The 26,934-nt window shown below is 53.1% G+C and overlaps 10 protein-coding genes across 10 annotated transcripts; 4 read left to right on the top strand and 6 right to left on the bottom strand.

The window, feature by feature from the left end:
* Positions 1-3,208: 3,208 nt before the first annotated feature.
* ERG6-0 (Sterol 24-C-methyltransferase) lies at positions 3,209-4,539 on the bottom strand (the record flags this gene model as incomplete). Its single annotated transcript, XM_037315428.1, has 5 exons — positions 3,209-3,793; positions 3,854-4,175; positions 4,236-4,270; positions 4,329-4,406; positions 4,450-4,539. The coding sequence occupies 5 exons, from the start codon at positions 4,537-4,539 to the stop codon at positions 3,209-3,211; spliced, it is 1,110 nt and encodes a 369-aa protein (XP_037186113.1).
* A 3,408-nt stretch (positions 4,540-7,947) lies between these two features.
* On the top strand, positions 7,948-9,676 carry CGCA056_v000166 (General alpha-glucoside permease; the record flags this gene model as incomplete). The annotated part of the gene is made up of 2 exons (XM_037315427.1): positions 7,948-8,532; positions 8,588-9,676. 2 exons carry the CDS (start codon positions 7,948-7,950, stop codon positions 9,674-9,676), a joined length of 1,674 nt encoding a protein of 557 aa, XP_037186112.1.
* A 433-nt stretch (positions 9,677-10,109) lies between these two features.
* CGCA056_v000165 (uncharacterized protein) lies at positions 10,110-12,651 on the top strand (the record flags this gene model as incomplete). Its single annotated transcript, XM_037315426.1, has 2 exons — positions 10,110-11,031; positions 11,081-12,651. The coding sequence occupies 2 exons, from the start codon at positions 10,110-10,112 to the stop codon at positions 12,649-12,651; spliced, it is 2,493 nt and encodes an 830-aa protein (XP_037186111.1).
* A 1,165-nt stretch (positions 12,652-13,816) lies between these two features.
* Positions 13,817-14,477, top strand: CGCA056_v000164 (uncharacterized protein; the record flags this gene model as incomplete). Its single annotated transcript, XM_037315425.1, has 2 exons — positions 13,817-14,164; positions 14,295-14,477. 2 exons carry the CDS (start codon positions 13,817-13,819, stop codon positions 14,475-14,477), a joined length of 531 nt encoding a protein of 176 aa, XP_037186110.1.
* Positions 14,478-15,796: 1,319 nt separating this feature from the next.
* CGCA056_v000163 (uncharacterized protein) lies at positions 15,797-16,039 on the bottom strand (the record flags this gene model as incomplete). Its single annotated transcript, XM_037315424.1, has 1 exon — positions 15,797-16,039. One exon carries the CDS (start codon positions 16,037-16,039, stop codon positions 15,797-15,799), a length of 243 nt encoding a protein of 80 aa, XP_037186117.1.
* Positions 16,040-17,153: 1,114 nt separating this feature from the next.
* On the bottom strand, positions 17,154-17,510 carry CGCA056_v000162 (uncharacterized protein; the record flags this gene model as incomplete). Its single annotated transcript, XM_037315423.1, has 2 exons — positions 17,154-17,357; positions 17,472-17,510. The coding sequence occupies 2 exons, from the start codon at positions 17,508-17,510 to the stop codon at positions 17,154-17,156; spliced, it is 243 nt and encodes an 80-aa protein (XP_037186116.1).
* A 518-nt stretch (positions 17,511-18,028) lies between these two features.
* On the bottom strand, positions 18,029-19,953 carry liz1-9 (Pantothenate transporter liz1; the record flags this gene model as incomplete). Its single annotated transcript, XM_037315422.1, has 8 exons — positions 18,029-18,122; positions 18,180-18,300; positions 18,359-18,661; positions 18,746-18,968; positions 19,022-19,110; positions 19,159-19,390; positions 19,455-19,695; positions 19,745-19,953. 8 exons carry the CDS (start codon positions 19,951-19,953, stop codon positions 18,029-18,031), a joined length of 1,512 nt encoding a protein of 503 aa, XP_037186115.1.
* A 567-nt stretch (positions 19,954-20,520) lies between these two features.
* Positions 20,521-21,756, top strand: JLP1-2 (Alpha-ketoglutarate-dependent sulfonate dioxygenase; the record flags this gene model as incomplete). The annotated part of the gene is made up of 4 exons (XM_037315421.1): positions 20,521-20,607; positions 20,664-21,052; positions 21,110-21,184; positions 21,234-21,756. 4 exons carry the CDS (start codon positions 20,521-20,523, stop codon positions 21,754-21,756), a joined length of 1,074 nt encoding a protein of 357 aa, XP_037186114.1.
* Positions 21,757-22,360: 604 nt separating this feature from the next.
* Positions 22,361-24,221, bottom strand: CGCA056_v000159 (putative secreted lipase; the record flags this gene model as incomplete). Its single annotated transcript, XM_037315420.1, has 3 exons — positions 22,361-23,146; positions 23,203-23,464; positions 23,530-24,221. The coding sequence occupies 3 exons, from the start codon at positions 24,219-24,221 to the stop codon at positions 22,361-22,363; spliced, it is 1,740 nt and encodes a 579-aa protein (XP_037185047.1).
* Positions 24,222-25,279: 1,058 nt separating this feature from the next.
* On the bottom strand, positions 25,280-26,534 carry dtxS3-2 (Aldo-keto reductase dtxS3; the record flags this gene model as incomplete). The annotated part of the gene is made up of 4 exons (XM_037315419.1): positions 25,280-25,611; positions 25,674-26,084; positions 26,136-26,313; positions 26,370-26,534. 4 exons carry the CDS (start codon positions 26,532-26,534, stop codon positions 25,280-25,282), a joined length of 1,086 nt encoding a protein of 361 aa, XP_037185145.1.
* Between the last annotated feature and the right edge of the window lie 400 nt (positions 26,535-26,934).

The raw sequence follows: 26,934 nt of genomic DNA, 5'->3' as shown, positions 1-26,934 counted from the left end.
TTGTAAACGCGTTTTTGCGTGCCTCTTCAGCGGATGTCTGTAGTTTTCCAAGCCTTATGCATACCTTTTCCTCGTGACTAGAGCTGAGTGAAGACGATCCCGAGCACACTAGACAGAAGGTGATCCGATCCTATGGAAATAACGTCTAGTGTTACATCACTGAGCTTAAATGTGCACCTGTGACCAAGACCAAGTCACCGTCCGTCCGTATTCGAGACTTCTCGTGGCGGTGTTGTTCTTCTAAGAAATTGCCAGAGGCGGAAAAGCCCATTATGATGTCTCAGTCCCTGAAAGAAAGCATTTTGCTGGTCGTGAACCCGACCTCATGGTACTAGACAACTGACTGACAGGGATCATGAGCGACAGACCATACGCGAATGATTAAAGGCAATTGAATATGCTTGATGGAACTACTCGCCGCAATTCTTGCTCCATAGATTTTTTTTCTCGGCGTGAAACTCTTGTTACAGAGACATCTACAACATCAGTGACATCAACATTCCAATGAGCCACAGCTAAGCAGCCACTACCTAGATCGTGCCTGCCCCGTCCACTCATTCAGCATGAAGAATTGCCGGACTGCATCCGGACAACCAAGACATTATGGCCGCATCGGGCATTCGGGTTCTCGCATCCAGCATGAATCGAGCCACCGAGAACAACGCAAGGACAAGCCACACGAACGTCACCGACCGCAGCTAGGGGTCTGGCTCCACCGGAAGCGGTCTTCTACACTAAGCAATTCCAATTTCGGGCGGAGAACCAGCTCCGTGAAGGCGCCTCGAAAGCCAACAAAGTCGGCTGCATGTCTCTGCCTTGTTCACGAGGAATTTCCCCAGACAATTTTTTGAATTCGTTTTTTCGCCAAGAGAACCGAGCGAAGACGTGCTGAGATGACGCCTCCATAAAACCCTTTCGTAGTCGAAAAACCCTCCCTCTGTCACCTCATGCATTACTATCCGCCAGGCGTCAAGATGATCAACCCGGATCATTCAATCACCTTCGCGAATCTCGCGTCGGTAAACTTTACACTACTCGAACACACATACCCGACCGCACCAGATGTCAAGATGAGAGAAGATATCACCAGCAGTACGCTCGAGATGAGAGATGGCAAACAACTCATGTCATGGAACAAGGGGTGCTATTTCGGCAAGAGTGGGCAAGATGATGTCGCACTTTGTTGGCAGGATATGGAGGCACTACAGTCATTTTGCGTCGGTATCGAGTCGCCTGAAAGAGGGTTTTTCAAACCCATCCAGTCACACTACAAGACGAAGTACAACGACGGCACCACAAATTCGGCTTGGATGTTCCCATCCAACGATCCCGCTGTTGGCTACACATATCCCGGTACTCTGAACTACCACATCACGGTATCAAGTATAGCGTTGAAGGATCAACTGCACTTGAATGTCACGATCGTGGACAAATCAGCGGCACCAAAGGCCGACGAAAAGAAATGAAAGGGTAAGACAAAGGTCTTGAGCTTGGTGGGTTTGAACACTGGACTGACCCTGCCTTCAACAGGGAATCGGATGATATAGTCACGCAGAAGGCCGGAAACCCATTCGTGGAGTTGATGTAACATATCATACTGGTGTATTATGTATTTGAAGGAGGGATCTTCAAAGGGGGGTCTTATGAAAAGCTGTTTTAGGGGATCTTCCGATCTTATGCTATTTTATAAGCGACACTTGTGAAGCACATCTTTCTCGAATCGTCAGGGTCGAAATGATTCATCAGCCTGTAAATTGCCGTCCACATCTGTTGATCACCATCGACATTATTCCCGTCACTTGTGTATCTCGCCCGTTAGCACGCATTTCCTTAGGATTTGATGATTCCTGTATCACATTCGAAGCAATAGAATGGGTTGCTTGAATGTTGAAGGCAACAATGATTGATCCATCAGACGATTTGGTATATGATTCAGCACTATGAACTTCTATCCCTTGTCAAATCAGAGTGTTATGGTGAGATATTGAATGTCAAACGAACTTTAACTTACTATCATGATGGCCCAGTGCTACTGGAGTTTCGTATTACACGTCTCTCAACGACCCTCTAACCGAGACCATCGCAAAGAAATTCTCAATAACGTGGGCCATGGCAATGTAGTAGAAGGACGTCGAATCAGTAGAGAATAGACTGAGTAAGGCAGTTTTACGGTCAACTTTCTTTTGGTCACACTAGTTATTGTTGCGGTCTTGAGTTTGAGGTTGAGGTTCTTTGGCGTGTTTTCTGCATTTAAACCCAAGAACAGCCCCGGCCACAGATGACTGGAATACCCTTTTCAATCTTCAGTGAGTGATGGAGTTGATTTGACGGAGCCAGCATGCCTTAGTTGAGGAAGGCAGAATTATACACCAACGAAGGCATACATGAATCCAGTGCCTAATCAAAGGGCTTGCCAGCCTCAGCAAATACAATGAAAGTGGCATTAGTACTTGGACAAACGTTTTGAGAGGGGTTTCGTAGAAAATCCAGCTTATAGACATACACTGTTCATCTGCATGTGTTACCTCTGTGCTAAAACGTGATCATTCGGCACCGAAACAACCGGGGATCCTAACGTCTCTCATCGGCCTCAAATCCACCATTCCACATTCTGAAGATTTGAATGTTGCTTCAGTGGACCTGAACCCTTGAACCCTTGCTTGTGCAGGGATTGTGGACCTCCAAACGGGGCGTGGTTCCGTTAGCCCCAATGAAGGCGTCCAACCGGAGCTTCTAATTCACGAGATCCACAGACTGCACCAAGGGCTCGCATCATGAACCCGCCGGGGATAGAACTCCTCAACAATCCCAGATGGTTTCGTGGTGTAGTTGGTTATCACGTCAGTCTAACATTCTGGATCGTCACCTCGACGGTTCCCCGTGTTCCACTGAAGGTCTCCGGTTCAAGTCCGGGCGAAATCAACCGGTGGGCGAATGGTTTAGTGGTATAATACTCGCTTAGCATGTGAGTGGTCCAGGGTTCGATTCCCTGTTCGTCCAATCTTTTGCTTCTATGGTTGGATTGGAGTCTTTTTGGCTCGTTGCTGAAGTTGTGGTGATGGTTTTGTGTGGACCTCATGGACTTCTGGCCGACAACCAGGAGGCGGAGGGGCAAGATTGTTTGAGTCATGGATGTATTGTTAGGGCTGCTTGCATTATCTATCCTCTTTCCTGATTGTGTTCTCAGAATGTGTATGGGTGAATGTTGTCACTCCGTCTTGTCTGACTTCCGCCCAACCATCAGATACATCGGCGACAAGATCTTCTCTCTCCCACCAAAAACCAACGCATCAGCCGCGCGGATCAAACTGTCTGACGTCTTCGTCATCCCAGGCGGCGCAAATCTCAACATCTCCATGACACTCAAAAACCCGTGCGTCGCCATCCTTCCTAGTCCCGTCATGCGGAAGGTGTACAGCAGATCTCCCATTGTCTGTGCGTGCCGCCAGCTTCCGGCGTCGAGGGGCCAGTACCACGGGCTTGGATCCGGCCTATCCGCCATATCCTCGTTCTCAAGAATCTCGAAGCCAGCGGCCTCGAAGGCGCGCAGGGCCTCGGACGCCTTCACCATGTTGGCGATGCCGTTGCCCTGCTCGATATCGATACGCGTCTTGCGGTGGGAGAGGTTATCGTTGTCGTAGGCCTCGGTCATGACCCATTCGTAGACGCCGAAAACGCCTCCGGGTTTGAGAACGCGGTGGATTTCTGAGTAGACGGCTTGGAGAGATGGGGCGTGGACCGTGGCTTCGATGGCATAGACGGCGTCGAAAGTGTTGTCCTCGAAGGGGATGTTCTAGATCATTGGCATTAGAGAAGTCGCGTGGAAGATCTTCTTGAACATGGTTGAATTTACCATGAAGTCGGCCTGGACGAATTGCACGTTCTTATCCATACGCTCTGTCTTTGTATACCTGGCGGCCCTCTCCACCTGGTACTCATTGATGTTGAGTCCAGTGATGTATGCGCCCGTGAACTTGGCAATTTCGCGGGCAGGGCCACCCACACCGCAGCCAACGTCCAGGACCTTCATCCCCTTCTTGATGTTGATCATGTGGGCGAGATAGTGCTCATGTCTGGCGATGCCCTGTTTGAAGCTTTCGGCAATGGCAGGTCTGCAGAAGTGAAAGCTTTGGCCAAAGCCATACTCGTAGAAATCACTCGCCAGGTTATAATATCTGATGGTTTGATGTTCAGCATTTGTCCGAATATCGAGAAGAGTTACGGCATCGACTTACTGCCTCGTGAGTGAATCATACTCTGCGGCTCGGGCCTGGCGAGAAGCGGGTCAGAGGGAAAATCCCGCACGGCGGTTGACTTGTTCAACTTACCTCTCTATCCTGTTTCGTCTCTTTCTTAGCGTTGAGCTTGTTGTCCCAATGCCTGAAGTAGTCTTCCGTCGCAGCCTTCTGAGCTTCGTGGTCTTTTTTTCAACATTGCTGACATGCTAACGTTGCCTTTCGACGTTCCCTTGTGAAGGATCTGCTCAAAAGTAGCATCTCTAGCAAGAAGCACTTGGCCCAGTTTTGATCGTTCCACCATATTGAAGCAGAATGGAGTTGGCGTTGGAAAAAAGAAATGTAGAAAGTCTAAGGAGTCGGCAGAGTGATCAACGCGATTCTGAGGGTTAGTGTATCAGATCATGCTCAAGCATCTTGGAGAGATAGTTGTTTTCTTTTATAACTGCTTCGATAGCACCTCACTCTCCTTTCAACAGACAATAGCATCGATGATTAACAGCCAAGTAGGCGAAACGAATACGTGATAACGATAAGGAAGCCAGCCATGAGCGCTGTATCCGAATACGAATGCGCTCTCAAATCATAGCAGCGCAGCATTGTGACCCTCATCTAGCTACATGTGATTGGCTTATTTCTCAAAAACGGAAGGAAAGTGGATATTGGAAATGATGAAATCCATCGTTGCGACTGCTCTAAGGTCCGGCGTCGTAAACGCGAGGCAACCTCACACAATCCTTCGAATGGTTCTCTCAAAAACAGCCCGAGAGATTGCTCAATTGTGCTCGTCGAGCTTTCGGTCACTGACTCTGGACCCGGTTTTCTCGACCTGCTGAAGTGGGAACAGCCTCGGAATTAGGAGTGCGCCCTTGACCGGCTGAGTGAATCCGAATACGAAGGGAACAATATTCGAGAGTACCCATTTGAGTCTTTTCCATTTCCACGCGACAAACATGATAGGAAAGCTGGAGGCAATACTATGGCGTTTTCTGCAATGTCTTCGCAGAGCGAGTAAACATATTCATCTCATGTACGCAACCTGACTCAACCAAATGTGCTAAAGACCCTCCCCCTGTTCGTCCAAGAAATCTGAGGATTTGAGCCTGACAAGCGTTGGATGAACATGTAGGATAGTCAGCAGCACGCGAAAAAATTGGTCATCCATTGGTTGACATGTCTTGCATTATGCGGTTGGCAAGCTGATGGGCGATTCGTTTTCCATTTTGAGTGCTTACGTTGTACGAAGCAACGATCTGATCAAGATCACCGATGCATTTGGGGTGTCCTCGAGATCACTGCTCCACGAATCACATTTGAGCTCACAAAATCAGACTTCTGATTAACAACCGGTCGCCGGCTTGGTTGAATGGTTGTTGAGCCCAGGGCCGTCATCGTCTCCCCCGGCGGAAGAACCATCTTGCGATAACAATTGGCGAGCAGACTCAACGCCATCAATGACTAAGCGTTTTAATTTGACGCAGACCAGATCCGAGGGTGTGGCTTGCCTTCCATGCTCGTCGATCAGCCGGTCTAAAGCCGGTTCCCGAGACCGCCTCCACCAGGTGGTCACCTCCGAAGCGGAGGCGCAGAATCCACGGCGGACGGCACGTGGGTCTCGGAAGTTTTCAGAGAGATTCTGTAGCCAGTTAGGTGTAACGCTTCGAGAAGGCCCGGCAGTCGACTTCGTGCCCTTGAGGCATGCCTGTCACTGACTCTATCATACAACAACGATACCAACCGCCCATGGCGCGATTCGTCGACAAACATCGTGTCATATGACTTGGAGCCAGCAACAGCTTATGCGCTACCACAGGCACAAACACGAACGACTGCCCACTTGGCGGCGGCAAACACCAAAGACATGGCCGGGGCTAGCAAGGAGACGATGAACGGAACCGAAGCTTGGCACCGGCGCGGGGTTGGCTAGCCTGGGCGCGGAGGACCAAGGCCGAGTGCGGGGAAGAGAGATGCTGCAGCAAACATGAATGACGACGAGACGGGCGCACATAACCGGTGGGAAGGGGGAGTTCTATCTGGTATCACAAACTTCTGCCTTGCTTCATTCTCGAGCAAGTCTCCCCGATCAGACCTAGATTAAGGGGGGGAGGCCTCGTGGGGAAAGAAAAGCAGTGATGTCCAAGGCAATCCCACGATGATGCCCAGCGCAATAACATCTTATCGGTGCGACCGAGTCGTGTCTGAACAGTGATCTACCCCTCGTGACTTACCGGAGGCTTCTTTAAACTTTCAACGACATGGAACTTCAACAGTCTGGGGCTTGCGTCGGAGGACGGCACTCAAGCTCGCCAGCCCCAACCGCTATTGAACTCTCAACGTCGCGCCTGCCTATCCGTACCGACCAATCGCTTGAATTGTTCGGGCCAAATCTGTTTGTTTCTGCATATTCCTCGATGTAGCTGCGGAGATACTCGATACCTCACAGGGGGCACAGATGTCTTGGGTTAATCGTGATGACAGGCACCTGCATCAACGTACGAACTAAGAAAAGAAGCCGGCCCCCAAAAACAAAGTAGGCCGGTCGATCTGTCAGATCTCAACGCCTTGGACGAATAAACAGGTTACAGGAAAGGGGAGGGGAGCTGCCAGGAAAAAAACCGGCGGCACCAACCAACAGCTGCTGCAACAGTTCGACCCCAGAGAACCCACAAGCATCGTCCCATCTAAACCCAGCCAACCAGCAAAGGACGCAGGGGGCCCTAGTTTCAGCGACGTCAGGCGAAAACCCCCAATTGGCCAATCCGGGAACCGAAATCTCGCAGAAACTCTCGCGCCAATAGCCGGTGGGTGGAAGCACCGAACATTCTCTCAGCCGTGATTGGGGAGAGACACGGTTGACATGGTTCGCGTCTTCTAGCCTCAGAGGCCTTACCCGGCGAGGAAAAGCTCCCAGGCCAAAAGCAGCGCCAGGCACGCCACATGGCGCAGGGATGCCCGCGGTGTCGCCGGCGACACGGTCGTGGAGTCCAGAACTGTGATGCATGTCTCGCCTTTCTCCAGTGGGTTTGCTGGCGCGCCCCATTGTACGAGCAACCATTTTCTTGGGATTTTTTCCTTTCCTTCTAACACCAGTGGATCGACAGACGACATCCCTTTCTCGAAGTGGCGAGTCTTTCCCGTCCTGCTCAACCCATACTACAGCACACGGAACCCCAGACCAGCCCATCCGTCTTCTTCCCCGCGCGAGCCAATGGGTCGTGGAGAAAGTGGAGTTGCGTCGTCCTAGTGCCCGGGGACTCTTGCGTGGGTTAGGGTGCCAGGCAGGGCTGCCGGACGGGTTTCTTCTTCTTTTGCATTGAACAACTTAAGACACAAGTGGCCCATGAGGTCAACATCCTCTCCAGCTTCCACGCCACCTTCGAATGAATTTGAGCGAGCCAGTGAGAGGCCGCAAAACCTCCAACACCAACCCGGTCGCCTCCTGAAGGGAGCATCACCATCATCCCTTGGCAGCGGGCAGCAGGTTGGTTTACATTCCAGGAGGATATAAGACGACCGGGTGTCCCAACTCAAACGACGACTTGATACAGCCAGCTGAATTAGCTTCATCGCGATCGAAGCAGAGCAAGCTCGAATACATCCAGCTTGCCATCGCATTCATACCAACCAGCTCGACTCTCCAGTAGATCGAGCCCGGATCTTTCTTCACTTCTACCTCGCCCAGCGCGAACATCTTTGCACCAAACTTGACACAATGGTCGGCTTCACCTCCTCCGCGCCCAAGGCCGTCGATGCCGAGCTCAAGCCCCCGGCCTCGATGGGCGGCGGCGCCAACATGGCCGGAGTCGCCTCCGAAGCCGCCGCCGCGACCGAGGCCGAGCACAACATGGGCCTCCTGCAGTCTATCAAGCTGTACCCCAAGGCCGTCGCGTGGTCCATCTTCTTCAGCACCTGCGTCGTCATGGAGGGCTTCGACAAGACCCTGCTCAACAACCTCTACGCGTACCCCGTCTTCCAGAAGAAGTTCGGCGAGCTCCAGCCCGACGGCACGTACCAGCTCACCTCGGCCTGGCAGTCCGGCCTCAGCAACGGCGCGCTGGTCGGCGAGATCTCGGGCCTGTTCATCAACGGTATCATTGCGGAGCGGTTCGGCTACCGCAAGACCATGATCGGTGGGCTACTCGGCGTCACGGCGTTCGTTTTCATCATCTTCTTTGCGCAGTCGCTGCCTCAGCTTCTGGTGGGAGAAATTCTTATTGGTGTGCCGTGGGGTATCTTCCAGACTATCACCGTCACTTATGCTTCTGAAGTTTGCCCCACTCATCTGCGAGCTTACTTGGTATGTTTACTCTCCAGTTTGCGAAGGTTACTCAAGCTAACATCTGTCTTTCCAGACCACCTATGTGAACCTCTGCTGGGTCATGGGCCAACTGATCGCCAGTGGTGTTCTCCGTGCCATGGTCGAACGAACCGACGAATGGGGCTACCGCATCCCTTTTGCGCTGCAATGGATGTGGCCCATTCCACTCATGACCGGCATCTTCTTCGCTCCCGAGTCGCCTTGGTGGCTCGTCCGTAAGGAGCGCCTTGAGGATGCCAAAGCAGCCCTCCTCCGCCTCACCTCCCGCAACTCGCAGCAAAACTTCAACCCCGACGAGACCATCTCTATGATGGTGCACACCAACGAGATGGAAAAGGCGGTCCAGGCCGGTACTACTTATGCCGACTGCTTCAAGGGCGTCGACCTCCGCCGTACCGAAATCGTCTGCGGCACCTGGACCGTCCAGACGCTCTGCGGCGCCACGTTCATGGGCTTCTCCACCTACTTCTTCCAGCAAGCCGGCATGGCCGTCGAGAACTCCTTCAGCATGTCCCTGGGCCAGTACGCCATCGGCGCCGTCGGTACGATCCTCTCGTGGGTTCTGATGAAGCACTTCGGCCGTCGCACGCTGTACCTCGGCGGCCAGCTCGCCATGACCATCATCCTCGCGACCATCGGCTTCGCTTCGCTCGCAGGGCGCTCCAACATTGGAGCGCAGTGGGCCATAGGCAGCCTGCTGCTCGTGTACACCTTCTTCTATGACTGCACCGTCGGCCCCGTCTGCTACTCCCTCGTCGCAGAGCTGAGCTCCACGCGCCTCAAGACCAAGACGGTCGTTCTCGCGCGCAACCTCTACAACGTCACGGGCATCGTCACAAACATCCTCACGCCCAACATGCTGAACCCCTCGGCGTGGAACTGGGGCGCCAAGAGCGGCTTCTTCTGGGCCGCCAGCTGTTTCCTGTGCTTCGTATGGTCGTACTTCCGCCTGCCCGAGCCGCGCGGCAGGACGTACGCCGAGCTGGATATTCTGTTTGAGCAGCGCGTGTCGGCGAGGAATTTCAGCAAGACGCAGGTCAGCACGCTGCGAGGGCACGAGAGCGATGGGATTTCTGAGAAGGAGGCGGGTGTCACGGAGCTTGAGAAGAGGCCCTCTTCGTGAGTGAGGCAGATGTGGGTTGGTTTTTGCTGGAGTTTTGCTTAGATATACCACATGGGTTGCTTTTATTTTCAGGTTGGAAATTATACTGGCGTTTTTGTTAGACCAATTGAAACAATTGGAGTATTTACCTTGCAAAAGAACGTTGAGATACATCGTTGACGATATTTTTGTTCCTGCCGTGATGCATTCTCAGGGGCATCGACGTGCTTAGTAAGACGTACCAGAGTGGACCCTTCTTAGTGACACCTCTGATTGGCCGGGGAAAGCTATCCCTGTATCCCGGAACATGTGAACCCCGAGGACCGGAAAAGTTTCGGTTTGCCGATGTTCACCCACGATCTCTCACTCTCACTATCACCCACTCATCCACTTACACGCGCCGCCATTGCGGCTCTCTCCTCCGTCGACGGCCTCTCCCCCCTCACAGCACCAGATGCGACGGGTCAATGTAGGCCACAACGTCTTCCGATGGCGTCGTCCGGCCAGAGGCTTCGCCTTTACGCCGGGTCGAAACAGGATTATCCATCCAGCGTTTGCTCACCGCCCTGAGGCATGGGCGGAGCCGAAGCCGCAGCCGCAGCGGGCCGCAACGCCGTTGCCCAAGGTCGAGCAGAAGGTGGCACCCGAGGCGCCCGAGAAGAAGGAGCTCACGAAGGAACAACTTCGGCAGTTCATGGCACACCAAGAAGCCCGAGAGCAAGAAGCCAAGCGAAGGCAGAGGGCTCGTAGAACAAAGGCCAAGGTGACTTGGGTGGCCGTCCGACGGAACGCTCCTGCCTGGGCCACGAGGCGCTTCGAGATCAGACAATGGGGAGCCGAGGTTTTCCGTGCTAAAATGATGGCCAGAGAAGAGGCACTGGCAATAGCCGCGCCGGATGTATGGAAGGAAGCCGCGGAAGCACGGCAGGAGATCTCCAAGCAAGACGTCCGGAAGGCTGCTAGGGAAGCGGCGAGGAAAGCGGCGAGGAAAGCCTCCAGTCGAGCGGCACACAAAGCCCGTCAGGACCGCAAGGAACGCAGGGCTCGCAATGAACTTCGCAATGAACTCAGGGCACGCAGGAAACTCATCGCAGCCACAGGGGCGAGGCCACCAGTCAGCAGTCGGATCAGAGCAGGGCATTTGAAGACGGCCCCCGAAGATATTCGTCGAAGGAATAGCATTAGGACCTGGAAAGACATCGTTGGTGCAGACATCGAAGCCGAGAACCCACGTGGGTCGTCGAAGCCATTCACTCGCCTCGAGGTCAGACATATTCAGCCTTACGACGGGTTCGTCACAAAAACCGACTATGAGGTCGTCAGCGACTGGAATACCCGCCGAAGACCGGGAGAGCCGTTGTTATTACGTGTACCAGGTAGTGATGTTGACCCCCGACCATCATGTCAATAGCTGACCCAGCATAGGTCGTGCGCCTCTGTTCAGTCCGCCGCCTACGCCGCCTACAGTGCCTCCTGATGGCCTGCAGACCCCGCAACCAAAAGTGGTAAAAAATAACAGCCTCTTGACACAGATGCTTCTGGCTGCCCGTTACATGGCCCGCTACCAGGGAAAGCGCATATCGTTGGACGACGTGGACATAATAGCGACCAGGAACGTCCTGGAACACCTTATTTTCTTTTGTACCAACGTCGAAGCGAGACTCGTCCGCCTCAATCTGTACATGGTAGGCCGCTCACTGCACGTGATGCGGCCTCCCACAGAGGGTACAGACAGCGGAGCTGTACCCATTGCTGGTTTTGGCAGGAACTACGAAAAGGCCGTGACGGTACTCCCGCGCAGCCTACAAGACTCCCCTGACCACTTGCGTAACATCAAGTACAAAATTGGCGACGTTACCTGCCTGGTTCAGACTCAGGTTGATGCTTATTGCGGCGAGGATGCGGGTTATCTGGGCAAGACGACCTACAAGAAGACTTATGATAATGGCGACATCGTTATTGAAACGGCGGGTGCGGGATACGCAGAACCGCCGCGAGACGGCATGGCCGAGATCAAGACTCAATCGCGTTTTAAACCAGAAGAAGAGCAGAAGCACAGGCAGGCAGAGGACTTCCGACAGGCCTGGGTTGGCCGCGTGACACACATGATCAACGCCCGCCAAATCTACGGTGTATTCGATGAAGCAGAGGTGGTGCCAACCGCGGGTTATTTGCGAGATTGGGAGGACGCCAATCAATTAGCTCTACGAAGACTGGTGACGTTGCTGAAAGACATGCGAAAACGGGTTATGCGAAACGATGGACGAAATTGTGCCGTCCTCCTGAGGGGTAACTCTGAGATGAACAGGATACTGTTTTACGAAACGGTGGACCAGGAGCCGACCGCGCCAGATGAGTTGATCTCGGAGTTCTGGACTGGAAAGAAAACCCCCCCAGCCACCCCTGAGGCCCGGAAAGAGAAGCAGCGGGCTCGCCGCCGACAGAGATCTACCGGGCTCAGTAACGATAAGCGAACGTTGGCTTTGCGGAAGAAGCTGAAGATGATCCATCAAACGTTTCGGAAGTATGTCTCTAGCCCGGAAGAAGTATCGGCTGCTCCCGCAGACCACAGGAAACCAGCTATAGCCCAAACTCGCCCGTCTAAACCCACCACCGACACGTCAAAAACGGATGCGGACAAGAAGTCGGGGACTGTCGCGGGCAGGAAAGTGCTGCAGTCTCAACAGAACGGAAAGCCGGCCCCAAAGAAGACGAAACCGACGCCAGCCAACGGACCGGCTGGCGGGCAGATGAACGCGGTGACAACAACGTCCGGAAAGGCCAAAAGGCCATCCGTCCCGATCAAGGCGGATTGGGGCCAGCGCAACGTCGCCTTGGCCGAGAAGAAGACTCGACATGCTGATGCGGCCAAGATGGCTAAGGCCAAGCCCGCAGTCCGAGCGTTCAAGCCGCAGGCACCGAGGCCGAAACCAGCGGCGGACGACGGCTGGGGAGCCGCCTTTGGTCCGGTCCCGGGGGCCGGCCCAAGACGCTGAAGCAAAGACGTGCCGTACCTTGTCTGTATCTATAGCATCGTAACATACATCCCATCCATTGGAAGAGATCCCCGGCCAAGCTGTGACACTATGTTTTGCAAATTACTGCGAAGGAGCGGAGGATATGGCTGAATCCGACGTCTGCCTTCTTAGCCCCCAAGCGAAGGATCATCTGCCAAGGGTGCACAGAGGGGGCCGATAGCCGCTGCCTGGTGGGCACCTCCGCAGTGATGCAGGGCTGAAATTGCTCTACGGGAGCGGGTCGGAGGCTCCCCTGAAAATGAAATGACATTTGCCGACAATACACTAAGAACAGCTGCTGCTGCCGTAACAGCGTTTTTGAAGCCCGTTGCCTGCGACTCAAATGCAGCTAACCAAGAACTAAGATCACTGATGTTGCCTGCGAATCGCGCGAGCTAACGTTCAACGGCGCCCAATGGAGCTTCAGCTAGATTAAGCTTAAACAGGTTGAGGGTGCCATCCACAGCTGATAGTGGTGTGGGCGCTTGTTTGGGGGCTCAGACGATCGGGGGTTGCTTGTCACTCACTCAACTCGAACCAACCAACCAACCGTACGACTCTTCTATTTTTGTCTGCCAGAAAAGTCCTGGGTTTTGAAGATCATGGGTATGAACCGGCGGCAAGAGTCGCATCTTCATTGCCAATAGGACAACCTCTTTGTCCAGCACGCAGGGTTCCTCTGGTCCAACACTACCCTGAACACTGAACCAACAGCTGTAATACTTGCTGCGTTGCTCATCGTCTCACCAACCAACGACAACATGCATACCCAGCCTCGCACACAGGTCGTAGCAAACATTTGCTCGCCCCTTGCACCCGCCCATCCAGGCAGAAACAAACAAGAGCGGCACTCGCCAAAAACACCCCAAGATCCCATATCCTGCGTGCCTACCTGAAGGCTAGCAAGCCTCCCCTGTCGTGAGACAGCGATCCCCTTCCTCCACCCCAAACTCGCAAAGCTCCGCCCCTACCCACCACGTCCAACACCAAACACCCCTCTTCCACCAAGAATCCCATCTCGCTTGGCCGCATTCCTATATAAAGCCATTTCCCAACCCCATCCCACCGCCGCCAGCTCGCGATTTCCTTACCCTCTCTCGCAGCAAAAAACCCTCCCGACGTCCTCGAAAACCACCGCGCAGACATGACACAATACGCCGGCCAACCCGGCGCCGCCGCCCCGGCCGCAGGCGGCTCCTTCAAAGACCGCAACTGCCCCAACATGCGCGGCTGCTGGTCCTTCTCCTGGGAGGCCTACTCGCTCAAGACGTCCGACAAGCAGGCCCTGCTGCGCCGCATCTGCATGTACATCATCCTCGGCATCCGCACCGCGCTGTCCATCCTCAGCATCGTGCGCGACATCATCGCCGGCCGCGTCGTCAGCTGGATCATCGGCATCATCCTCGCCGTGCTGGGTTTCTTCTTCATTGCGTGGTGCCTGGCCGTCATCGGGCAGGCGGAGGGGCGGCGGAAGGTGTTTGGGATCATGCTGGTGAGTTATTAGGGCCCCCCTCGCCCGGTTCTCTGTTCGGGCGGGTTTTTGCTTGGTCCGGCAGGGTGTGCCGGCTTGGCCCATGTTTGGGAATTTTCCAAGCGCATGCTGATTGTGATTTGTCTTACAGGGGCGCTTGCATTTCGATATTTTCCTGCTCGTCACCGCATTCATCCACGCCGCGCTTCTGGTCGGCAGCTTCTTCGGACTCGGCAGCGGGGGCGGGTATGCGACTTGGCTGATCATGTGGCTGCTGATTTTCGGCGTCGCCTGGATCTGCACCTGGCCTGCGGAGCCTGAGAGCTACGCCTGAGCGTGTGGGATGAGCGTTTTCCGAATTTCGTCAGTCGTTTGGGAAATGAACTGTCGGTCGCATTCGAGATGCTACTAGTTGGGATACGTGAGAAGAGTGCGACGGAAGTTTGTGAGTGGGTTGCAGCAACCATATACTTCATGTGCGGTGTTTCGCCAGCGATGGAATTGGGATTTGAAGTTTGAGATACCCCTTTGGATGTGGATGCGGATGGATTCTTCAGAGATAGTTGCATTCTATGGAAGCAATCTGCTGAATACGGAATTGTCTGCTACGTTTGCATCGACCCCTTTCACTTCCCGTGCAGTGGGTGCAGATGAAGCATTTATAAAAATTTCGCTCAGCATGGCGTACACTCGTCTTTGGGTACCGTCCTCAAATGGATGGTAGGAAGCACTGTTTTGTAGGCTGCCCGATTTTACGTCTTTAACAGGTATAGACGTCTTTTACACACCAAACAAAACCAATCCCATCCGAAGACCTGGGTCCGGGGACGGGAAGTCGGTGCCGGCAGTCTACTAGCTCGTTCGGGGAAACCCCGCGTCGACCCGATTTCGCCAGCACCCGGGCGGGTCCGAGTCGGAGCGAGCTCCGGCGAACACCTGGAGGAGGTGGAGTAACCTTTCCGCTTGCCGGTGCTGCCGAGCATGTGCCGAATGTCCCCGACTGCGTCACAGATATCGCAGGATGTGTTTGGGCGATTTAGATATCATATTCTTCAAATAGGAAAGTACTTTGGACACTGGTGCTCTGATAGGAGTCGAGGGTTGCCTCTCGGGAAACCGCCAACTAGATGCCAAGCAGCAGAAGATTATGATCTGGGAGTTAAGACTACGGCAAACCGCATTCAACGGGCTCCTCATAAGCCCCCTCAATTACCCAGCTCTGGCAAAAAGATTGTTTTCAGTGCGATAATGCGATGTTTGATCGGCGCTGTCGTGGAACTACATTGGAGACGGCCAGGTTGCTGGCGAAGTCGGTGCCGGCAGTCGCGGAATTGAAGGTCGGAGAAACACGAAATTGGAACTTAAACTACGGGCGGAGAGATTGAGAATTGCAATCTTACAATCAAAAAACCAACTTGCGACAACAAACAACGGACAATATGGTACAAGCACGGCGACAGGCTGCATTTGGGGGTATAAACTCTTTCTAAATTCGCATTTCGGGAGTATCGCATGCAATCGTACAAATGAAGACCAAGTTGTAACAAGACAGACCGACCGACCCAAAAAAGTACCCCACGAAAGGGGGGAGGAGGGGGAAAAAAAAAAAGGCGGACGAGATTCTAGAATGTGGGCTACAGTCGCGCTCTGTGCTTACGACTTGTAGCCCAGACGCTCCAGGAGAGACTGTCCCGCGGGCGCGCCGCCCTGTCCTCTCCTCAGGCCGGCGTCGACACCCTTGACGTAGTCGAGCACGCGCAGGTGCTCCTTCTTGAGGTCCTCGAAGTCGTGGGAGAGCTGCTCGTGCCAGGGGTACAGGACGAAGACCTGGAAGCCGAGCGCGGAGGAGGCGACGAGGAAGTTGGTGAGGGAGATGGCGCGGGTGATGAGGACCATTTTGACGGTTTTCTTATGTGTTCTTTATGTGTATTTCTTATGTGTATTGTTTATTGTGTGTTTTTCGAGATCGTCGGATTCTAGGAAGAAACAGGAGTCAGCGCCGGAAAAGATCGCGGGGCATCTTGGCCCGAACGGAACGCCGAATGCGAGAATGCGCCGTGCCGGAAACTCACCTTGGACGTGTAGTGTATTTGGTGTTCTGGAACCTGGTCTATACGCAGTCGGTCTGTCACAGAAGGAAATGCAGAAAGAAAAGACGGTAGAGAGGGAAAGGTGAGGTGTGCAGGAGGGAAAGAGGAAGAATGGAAAAATTACAGGTTGGAGAGAGGGAAGGAGGATTACGACAAGGAAAGGCGTAGAAATCATTCACGAAGAGGGAACCCGGGGATGATACCTGAAAGACCTATTTAGGAAGTCCCCCAGCCGATTACCTCACCGACAGCGGCCCGGCGGCAAAGTGGGACCCCGAAGGCTTTCGAGGCCGCTCGGACTTGGGTACAGGTGTCTCTGTCTCCTGTTGTACAAAGGCAACGGAGGGCCCAGCCATACAACTGTTCGGATACGACGTCCTACGTGGGGTGCAGAGGTGCCCGAATTCCTGCCAATTTTCGTCTTGTACTCTACCTCGGGCAGCGCGCGGGATGAGGTGACCCAGCCAGAGCGAGCTGTCACCTGTCTGCAGCAGAGGCTCGGCAACCCACGTTGTTTTGCTGCGCGCTGCCGTAAACAGAGCGAGAGTCAAGAGGGTGCAGTAGGTCCTTTGGGCGTTGCTGGCGCAGCAAATAGGAAGCGGGCGTTGGAGGGAGAGCCCCCGAGAAAGGAGGGATGATTCAAGGCCGATGGGGAACAGTGGCGTGACTTTTATGGGGAACCCTTTGGACGGTCCTTCGACTCCCACCCCTGGCGCCAACGGCATCGCGGGAGCTGAGGAGAGCACACGACTAAGGGATTAGAGCTAGAGAAAGTCTTGAAGCAACGGACGACGCCGGTCTTCTTATTCCTCGACTTGATCATGTTAAACAGGACGGCCTCGTGATTCCTCTCTCCATTGTCGGATTACTTTAGCTTACATCTCGATGCCTTGTGGTCGTCGTCGTGTCTCTGGGCAAGGTTACATTGGGTCTCCGCCTGAGGGGGCCGCAGAATGGGGCAGAGGAGAGAGCGTGTGCTCTACATGCAGGGGAGGAATGACGCATGTGACAGAAGATAAACACTCCCACTCGCGGCGAAGGAAAATTTTGCCGCATAGGCCACCCCCGTGAGCAATCTCACTACTAATATTTGGCAAATTCTGTGTAGATGATTGATGTAGTGTCTGGGTTTGATAGCGCCGAATGAGCCTGTATCTGAATTGAGCAGGGCCGTGAGGACACGATGACGGTGCCCAGAGGTTTTCCCAGCAGCTGTCCCCGCGTGTTATTCTACTTACCCGGTTGCCCGCGGAAAGTAGAGTGGTCCGCTGTAACATCCCAAGTTAGAATATCCCTCTCCATTGCGCATACTTAATGATTATTCGGGGACCAAGAGCTGAAATAAACCTGACCAGGAACTGTTCCGGCACTCTTGGTCCATGACCGCCTCTGCCCCGCCTCCCAATGGCCCGGTTCGACACCGGTAGCGGCAGCTGGAGCGGGTCTTGTCTATCGGCTCTGCCACGTGTTGATGGAGCATCGCTGCTCCGAAAGCTGCCGATTGATCGGACCCGCCTTCCGACAATTGTCTTGTTTTCTCACGCCGTCCGTGTTCGCCGTCCATGTTCGCCGTCTCATGCAATCGTAAAGTTTGTCGCGTTGTGCCACCAAACATCTCATGATGCTGGCAAATTCAATTTGGTATCCTGTTTAAACTTCGTATTGACTCCGTCGTTCAACACTGTGCCCAAATGATCGCAGGCTATCGGTACGGCTCCCCGACCGGAGATGTTTCGGGTTTGGCCGGTTCAGCAGGTTTCCATAGCCAGGACAATGAACCACCGGATCCATTCGCTTAAGGTCGCAATCCGTCTGTGACGTTCTCATTCTGCGAGTCATTGTCGCCGACAGTCTCACCGTCAAGCTCGTACAGATGAGGATTTCGCTTTCTAGACGAAAGCCAGTCAATATTCAGAGTTCTCGACAACCTAAATCGATCAACTTACAGGTCTCTTTTGTACAAATAGTCTAGCAGGTGCATTCCGATGACCGCAAGACCACCGAAAAGAATCAGGATCTGATGTCCGTATTTGTACTTAGGTGCATCATATGTTGGGAATAATACCACTGGGTTCCGAAATTAGCATGTGCTTTGACACGAAAGCATGCGAGTGAGACAACCTACCAGGCATCCAGGCGCTGAAGGTATACGTAAAGATGTTTCCTGTGGCAACAAGAAGTTGTCGCAGGTTAGCGTTCCACTGCGTGATCTCATGTCCATAGCTGATCACCACCGGCTGTGCTGCTCCGCCCGTGTAACTCAGGTAAAAGGCCGCAAGAAGTGCTGCTTTGGGCACGTTCCATATCGACAATATGATGTTCGATACCAAGACGAGTACTTGCACGAAAACCACAGTTAGAACGCGGTTGCCTGTCGCATCCGAGAGCCATCCTACCGAAAAGGCCGCTACGATCTGGATCGCGTTTCCTGTAGTACCCAGTCAGATTGCCCCTTGATCACGATCTGCAGAAAACAACACTCCAGGATGAGCTACTTCTCTATACTGCTTACCTATTGTTGGGAGAACGTTCGTCTGGACAACCGAGTAGCCCTCAGACTTCAGATAGAGATTGAAGTATCCAGTACCAGACCCAGCTTCAGCAACCATGAGATAGGGCAGGATGAAAGCCCAAAGCTGCCAAGATGTATAGATGTCTTTGATGGCCTTGAGTGTGAGTTTTGTCGGCGGCTTGCGACCCATCTTCTTGGTTCTTTCTAGTCCATACTCGCGGTCCTGCCGCCGCAGTGTCAGCAGAGGGTGATCACGATTGGCGATGAAAGACTCACCTCCTTCTTGAGATAAAATGCTCGCGTGTTGTGCGGCAAGTCTGGTAGGGCGAAGAATCCGTATAGGGCAATCGGTATCGAGATGACCCCTTCCGTCTGTCAGTGAAAGGTTCCAACCATCCAAGCGATACTCTCACCATCCATGACGAATAGCCAGCGCCAACCCGACAGGCCTGCAGTCCCATTCATGCCAGTGTACAACCCAGCCTGTAAGTACCCGCTGAACATTCCAGCGATCGCAGCCGTCTGCTCAAAAAGGGCCATGCGCTTCGCGAGCTGGGTCTTTCCGTACCAACTCCCCAAGATACTCGCAAAGCCAGGGAACCTGCACGATTCGAGAAGCCCAATGCAGAAACGCAATGCGTACAGCTAAGAGGGCGGTCAGGATACAAACCACAGAGGAGGGGCAGATGCTTTTAGCACTAGCCATGACCATTGTCAAGGCCGACCACGCCAGCTCGCAGGCGGGAATCCATATCGACGGGCGCACCCACTTCAACTGGATCATCTGCGCGGGTATAGTACCCAGGATGATGCCGATATTGAAATATGTGTTGAGGAGATTTCTCTCATTTCCATACAAACCCAATTCTTCTTGCATGCCACTTACGAATGCATTGCTGTAGTTCGTCTGGTCTAGGTACTTGATAAAGTATCCCAGCAAAACATACGAACTCGTTACGTCAGTCGTATTTCTTCCGGTTGGCACTGAGAACGGCTCACAATAGGAAGCTATCAAGCCTTTGGATGTACTTTCTCTCCCGAGGGTCATCGCCCCAGATCTTTCGCGCGACATTTGAGAATACCCCGCGGGACGGTTGGCGGCTGTGAGCGTCCTCCTGTGCATCTGCCGATACCACTGTGTCTTGCTTGCCGTCGCTAGACATTGCTTCGCCTGAGAAGGTTTGATACTGGTACGATGGAGGCGCCATGCTGACTGGATGTTCAAAGTCGGCATTTCATATATGCGTTCACGGGGCAAGGCCGATGGCCGACATACAAAAGGGAAAGACTGCATCTCGATAGCACGCCACTTTTGGTTTCTATGGTGAGTTGAATGGCAGCGGGATAAGAGTACACAATTATTCCTTACAATCACGACGCTATCGTGGGGGTCATGCTGCAGGCGGGACCTGCGACCGACGACTCGGAGGGATGCCGGCAATCGACCGAGCGAGGCTCTATTTGTAAGGACTCTCGGGAATAATCATGAAAACGAGATAACATTAGATCTATCGTGTAGAATATCTTTCTCGGAGGTTTTTCATGCGCCCGGCCTGTGGAGAATGATAAGATCAGTGTGGGAGATGGGATTTTTGGCCAATGTGAGAGTTGCAGAGGGCATGACGAATCTGCGGGGATGATGTCGCGACGAGCGACACGAGATGGCGTGCTTGCAACGTTTCCTCGGAGAAATTCACCCGCTCGCGTTTTTAAGACGGTTTGCCGGTATTGAGTAGTGATTTCTCCAGTAAATTTTCACAGTATCGATTTTGACCATGGCAACGCAAGTGCAGACTGCGACTGAACAACTTCGGAAACTGCAATTACGTGCAGAAACTTCGATCGACTACGAGAGGGAGAAGGTATGCAGAAGGAGTAACAATGCTATCTTCGAATTTTTTCCTGACACTATCGACAGTACAAATATGAAAGCTACCTCCCCCATTTTACACCTGGCACTCAACCGCCTCTCAAGGAGTTCGAGCATGTTGATGTCGGGCTGAGGGCAGACCCCAAGAAAAAGAACCTTCTCTCGGCCCACGGCGTAACACATGAAGAGATTAATCCGGCAGTCGGGACCGAGATTCATGGGATTCAACTCAGTCAATTGAACCCCGCCCAACTAGATGAACTCGCACTCCTGGCCGCCGAGCGGGGCGTCGTCCTCTTCCGGGACCAAGACTTCGCCGACATTGGACCCGAAAGGCAGAGGCAGTACGGACAGCACTTTGGTCCTCTTCATGTCCACCAGATGGGTGGTCAAATCAAGGATTACCCCGAGCTTCTCCCCGTGTACCGGGACTTTACGTGAGTCAGTCACGATTCCCCAATTACAGACACCCCGCTGAAGAGCGTCGAACACAGTGCAGGTGCAGTAGACAACGAGATTAAAGACAATGTTACAAGTGTAAAGTGGCACAGTGACATGAGCTATGAGATGTAAGTCACGACCAGGTAGAGACACAAGTCTGGTACTGATGGTTTCAAGCAACGGCATGGGCACAACAACGTTCCTTCCGCTGAGCACCCCGCGATCTGGAGGTGACACCCTGTATCTATCGACCACGGCAGCCTACTATGCCTTGTCAGACACCTATCGCACACTGCTGCACGGCTTGAAAGCCGTTCACTCCGGTTTCTCGCAAGCGTCCGTGCATGATCATCGAGACCGCTACATCAGAGAGCCAATCGAGACAGTCCACCCCGTTGTGCGAATCCATCCCGTCACGAAACAGCTTTCTCTGTATGTCAACAGATTGTACACCAAAAGAATTGTTGAGATGAAGCAAGAAGAGAGCGCCTCATTGCTGAACTTCTTGTTTGATCACATTGAGAGAGGGCAGGACTGGCACTTGAGGGTGCACTGGAAGCCCGGAACGGTCGTGGTTTACGACAACAGAAACACCCAGCACTCTGCACTCAGAGACTTCCGGGTGGAGGAGGGCACGACGAAGCGCCATATGCTGAGGATCACACCTCAGGCTGAGCGACCGTACTTTGCAAAGCCTTAGGTCTTGCTACGGCTCGTAGTGGTTGTTTGTAGTCTACGATAGTCACTATTTTTGGCCACATTTCCTGAAGCGGTATGCAGATAGTGCATGTGATAGGCAGATTTCCCAGAAAGATGACAGGGAATAGGGAACAACAAGAAAGCAGAATTCTCAACCTACCCCTCTTCAACCATGGGTGAAAGTGACTCCAGATAGGTGAAACTTAATTGGAGGACATTGCTTAGAATTTGATGGAAACCAAGAAGCTGGTAACTGTACCGCTTGACCGCACGTTTAGCCTTTTTGATGGATTACATGGGACGTGTTTGAACTCGTCGAAACTTTCACGGAAGGATGGAAGCGCATGGATAGTAGACATGGTCCCATCATAGACGTCATGCTCAGTTGCGCGACGGATCATCAGATGAAGGGACTCATCTGAGTTATAGTATATCGTTCACCACGGCAAAGCTTTGTAAAACAAAGGATGTCTAGTAGAAGACGGCGTTCAATTAGATTATGGACACCTTAGGCTGGTAGGTATCAAACCTCCGCAACGGATCCAGCAGCCCAGCTCAATGTTCACCGCGCACCCGACATTCTCTTTTTCATCCATCACATGCTTCTAGAAGCGCAGACTTTGTACGTTGTTCAGCAGGAAATTGAAGCTGTCTTGACGGAAGTCATCATCGATCAAGTCAGCGTTGTTCGCCATCACATGCAACAACTTTCCACCATCCTTCCACTTTGGCCAGTCAATGAGCTTGACACTCGCCACTCCAGTGCCGCCTTTCGAGTCGTTCGGATCCTGATTATAGGCAAAGTTGAAATAATATGCTCGTGTAGCTGAGGCGGCGTAATTTGGCTTGATGCCGTAGAACGTCTGAAGGAGGTCCGACCCGTGGAAGGTGCCCAGAACTGGCGTACCGTAGTCATAACTGGAGATATAGCTCCAGTTCGGGACATCGGGTTGCACAGTTGTGGAAATGTTGAGCACTGCTCTTCGCGTGAGAGTGAAGACGGAGTCTCCAAGAATAGCCGCCATGCGCTTGAATTGTGGGTAGATATTATTGAAGCCGGCAGTACGGAAGGGAGATCCTGCAGAAGGACGATTCTTGTAAGTGGCGACGAGACCTTTTACTTGTTGAGGTGATGCATTATTGAAGAACAGAGTTTGGAAGTATTCTTCCACTTCCGAAGTTGTGGAGATGTTCGGCGTGAAGAGGGCGAAAAGAGTGCCTTCGTCTTCTTGGTCTCCAATGATGAACGGCACTTTGGGGAGTTTGCCTGAAGTTGCAAAAAGCTCAGGGCTGGAAACGATGCTTTTGCCGTCGGGTCTCGGGAGATATGAAAGGGCAATCGAGCTGTAGCTCAAGAGGCCAGGAACCGAGTTTGCCGCTTTTCTCATATCCTGTGTAGTTCATTGTCAGACAATGCGTGAAAAGGAGGATAGAAGGGGTGTCTTACATCATAGGGAAGATCTCGTAGGCACTTGAGGCGATCCGCTGCCGTGTCGCAGCCGGCCGTAGACACAACCTGGTCGTAGATCTTCTGCGCCTTGGGTGAATCCATCGGGTCCGTAGGTACAGCCGAGCCGGAGTTCATAATTGCACCGCGGAAGAGCGCCTTCCCGTTGCGAGTGATATTGCCGTTATTGAGAGTGAGCTGACTGAAAACCGAAATAGCCCCAGCAGACTCTCCCCAGATGGTGACTTTGTCTGGATCTCCCCTGTGAAATTGATAATTAGTATTTCCACCGTAGATGGGGTGAAAGGGGTCATCTAGATTACTTACCCGAAGCTGGCGATGTTATCTTGAACCCATTCAAGGCCCATTCGTTGATCAAGCAGTCCAGCGTTAGAGCTTCCCTCCATCATAAGGTCCTTTCCGGGCATGAAGCCAAAAGCTCCCACCCTGTAGTTAACCGCAACAAAGACGATTGGCTTTCCTGTGGACATGGACTCTGCTACAAGGCCAGCCCCGTTGTACATTGACGTGCTCCCCAGCTCAAAGCCTCCTCCGAAAATCCAGAACATCACCGGGAGCTTATCCTTCTCCGTCGTCCCAGCTGGCCGTTGCACATTGATCGTAAGACAGTCCTCTTGTCCAACGGCGAGATTCTTGATGATTGGCAAATTCAGCACCTTATCGAGAACATCTGGCGGGATGAGAGGTGAGCCGAAGTTGGTATTCAGGGCGAACTGCGGGCAAGATTCGGGCTGTTCTGTGGTAGCGTCGACGTTGCCCAACGCCTCGGTGATGCGGACGGGGGGCTTGAATCGCAGCTCCCCAATGGGAGGCTTTGCGACCGGAATTCCATTGAACGATTCGACCTCGCCGGCCTTGGCTCCGAGAAATCCTTTCGTTGTGCCTTTGATGTTGGCTTGTGGTGTTTTGATCGTAACTTGCGGAGTCCCTCCTCTTGCTTGCGGCGCTGCCCAAGCCAAGGAGATTAGAGAGACGAAGGCCAGCGTCCTGGGAAACATCATTAAGAAGCGATGGTGAAGAAGAAAGAATTTGGCGAACACCGGAGAAGTCTGTTCTCGCGACTTCGTTCAGGAGCTGTGGTCAGACCTGGGGGTTGAAAGGGATCGAGAGGGGTCCGGGCCACAACACCTGCATATATCAACGTTAGAGCCATGCACCGCCATGTCGTCTTCGGCAATCATGGAAAGAACGCAATGATATCATATGAAAGAACCCCAGAGATCTCAATCGCCCACGCTTGAGTTTGCCCAGGTAGCTTAATGTCGGATGAACCAGGTAGCGTGCGACGGGAGATGGCGGTGACTTCGGAAACTGCTGGGGAAGTCTTCGCATCGCATGACCGAAAAGAGAAATGTTCCTAATTTTTGACACCCGTCAAGGTCGTGGGCGCTAATAAGAGCCCTTCTACAAGTTCTTCGAGGAGGGGTTCTGGACCTATCCCATGTGTCCCGACCGAAATCCCTCCGTCCCTCGGCAACTAGTGCGCAATATGATGGGCCGGCAGGTGTCATGCGCCCGCGCATTCAGATGGAGGGCGGGAAAGGGTAACGAAAAGAGCAACTTTGTCAATGCTTTCGCCGAATACGGAAAGTGGCTCAGGGAAGGACGTGGGGTCCAAGAGAAAGGATGGAATCGGGGAATCAGTCCATGAACCGGCCAACATCGACGTCAGGCCGTGATGGCTGTGAAGTTGCTGTCCGTTACGTACAGAAATGAAGCCTGTTCTGTGACGGATAATGTTGCGAGGCAGACTGGGAGATCAGACGAAAAACGCCTCATCCAATCCGAGGACCAACTCTCAACCCTCCTATTTCGTAATCGGCTTGGTGAACATGGTAGGATCCCAGAGGGAAGGACGCAGAAGCTTGGATGCATTTCTAAAGCTTCAGCCAGTTCAGGGTTCGAGTCAAATTACGCAACATTCAGGAAGATTCTTGTCGGCTCCGATTGCTTCCCTGTGCTACACGAAAGGTGCGGCTCGTGGACGCGTTCAATAGATCCGATTGGAGAAATTTGCTTCTTGCTGCTAGCAAGACCGTGCTTCGCTTATACTTCATTACATGTGACCAGCAATGGCCTTGGGCTGGTACAGTTCCTCCAGATATTTCTCTTCCTCTTCGGTGAGAACCTTGCCGTCCGCCGTAATGGCCTGGTCGATTCTCTCGACGCTGCTGAATCCAATGATGGGGCTGGTAACCCGCTTGTTGATCCATGCCAGAGCCACGTGCGCCATGGGCCACTGGCGCTTCTCCGAGATCTCAATAACTCTCTTGATGATTGTGAGATCCGGTTCGACCGTCCCGTGGGATCCGGGCTGTCCCTCCTTCTCGCCCTTGCTTCGAGAGGTGGAGCCGAAGTCTGCGGGAGGTCTCGCGAGATGACCGCGGCCTGGTGTGAAGTATGGTTAGCCATGCCTCGTATGCTTCGTTTACTGCCCGAGATTCACTTACATAGCGGAGCCCACGGAATAAGTCCTACGCCGGTATCGTCACAGAATCGGTTCATCTCCCGCTCTTCCTCGCGGTACAGAAGATTGTAGTGGTTCTGCATTGAGACAAACTTCGTCCAGTTGTTCTTTTCCGCAACGAACTGCATCTGGGCGAATTGGGTTCCCCACATGCTGCTTGCGCCGATGTATCGAACCTTTCCAGACTGAACCAAGTCATGCAAAGCCTTCATTGTTTCCTCGACGGGTGTCCGGGGGTCGAATCGGTGAATTTGCAACAGATCGATGTACGGAGTATCAAGCCGCTTTAGCGAGGCTTCGACCTGGTTGAAGATGGCACCTCGGGAGAGACCAAACTGATTCTGGTAATCCTTCACCTTATTGAACTCATCGCGAAAGTTGAATTGCCGGGCCTCTGATCATTCAGTTAGAAACCTGTCTCGAATCGCGATCTCGAATGACGTACCAGGTTCCTCGCCGACCGCAAAGAAACACTTTGTCAGAATAACGACCTTCTCCCGGGGGATGTTGTACTTCTTGAGCGCCTTGCCAATGGTGACCTCGGAAGCACCGTTGGAGTACACGTTGGCTGTATCCCAAGTGTTGAGGCCTCGATCGTAGGCAGCCTTGAGCAGCGGGAGCGCCTGAAAGCTCCTGTTAGTACAACCTGTCCACGCAATTGGTTTTGCATCGCACGCACATCGTTCTCGCCCAGAGCCCACGGAATCGTACGCGGGTCGCCAAAGCTCATGCAGCCAAAGATGGGAACTGAAACACGAAGTCCGGACTTTCCGAGTTGGCGGTACTCGACTTTGGTGCTCTCGAGCGACTCCTTCAAACGCGCGGGAAGCTGCTTGTTGGCCATGATTGATGTATCTCTTGTATCTCAAAGGTCAGGATCTGCGTAATGTAGCGTTCGGTTACTGATACCAGTCAGCACTTAATCTTATCGCAGGGGCAGATCTGCCGAGCGGGGAGACGTCGAACATATATCTTGTCCATCCTATTCTCAACGTCATTAGGGCCCGATCGCGCCATCAAGAGGGGTCACAGCGCGGGTAGTGGACGGCACCGAAATGGCGAACAGCTACCCCGCATTGCGCTGATCAGTGTCTCTCTGCCCCTCAAATGTGGGAATTTGCTAGCTGTTGATGCGTATCGCTGACATCAAATTGCATTATTGATCGGAGTTAGCGCCGATTGACCTGTGGCTGCCACTGTCATGATGCGAGTTGAGAATTACCTTGATAGATGATTGGTAATGG

The sequence above is a fragment of the Colletotrichum aenigma genome (genome assembly GCF_013390185.1).
Source record: "Colletotrichum aenigma strain Cg56 chromosome Unknown KSG_Cg56_contig01, whole genome shotgun sequence".
NCBI classification, from domain to species: Eukaryota; Fungi; Ascomycota; class Sordariomycetes; order Glomerellales; family Glomerellaceae; genus Colletotrichum; species Colletotrichum aenigma.
The sequence above is the reverse complement of the archived record's forward strand: the minus strand, read 5'-3'. Positions and strand labels throughout refer to the sequence as shown.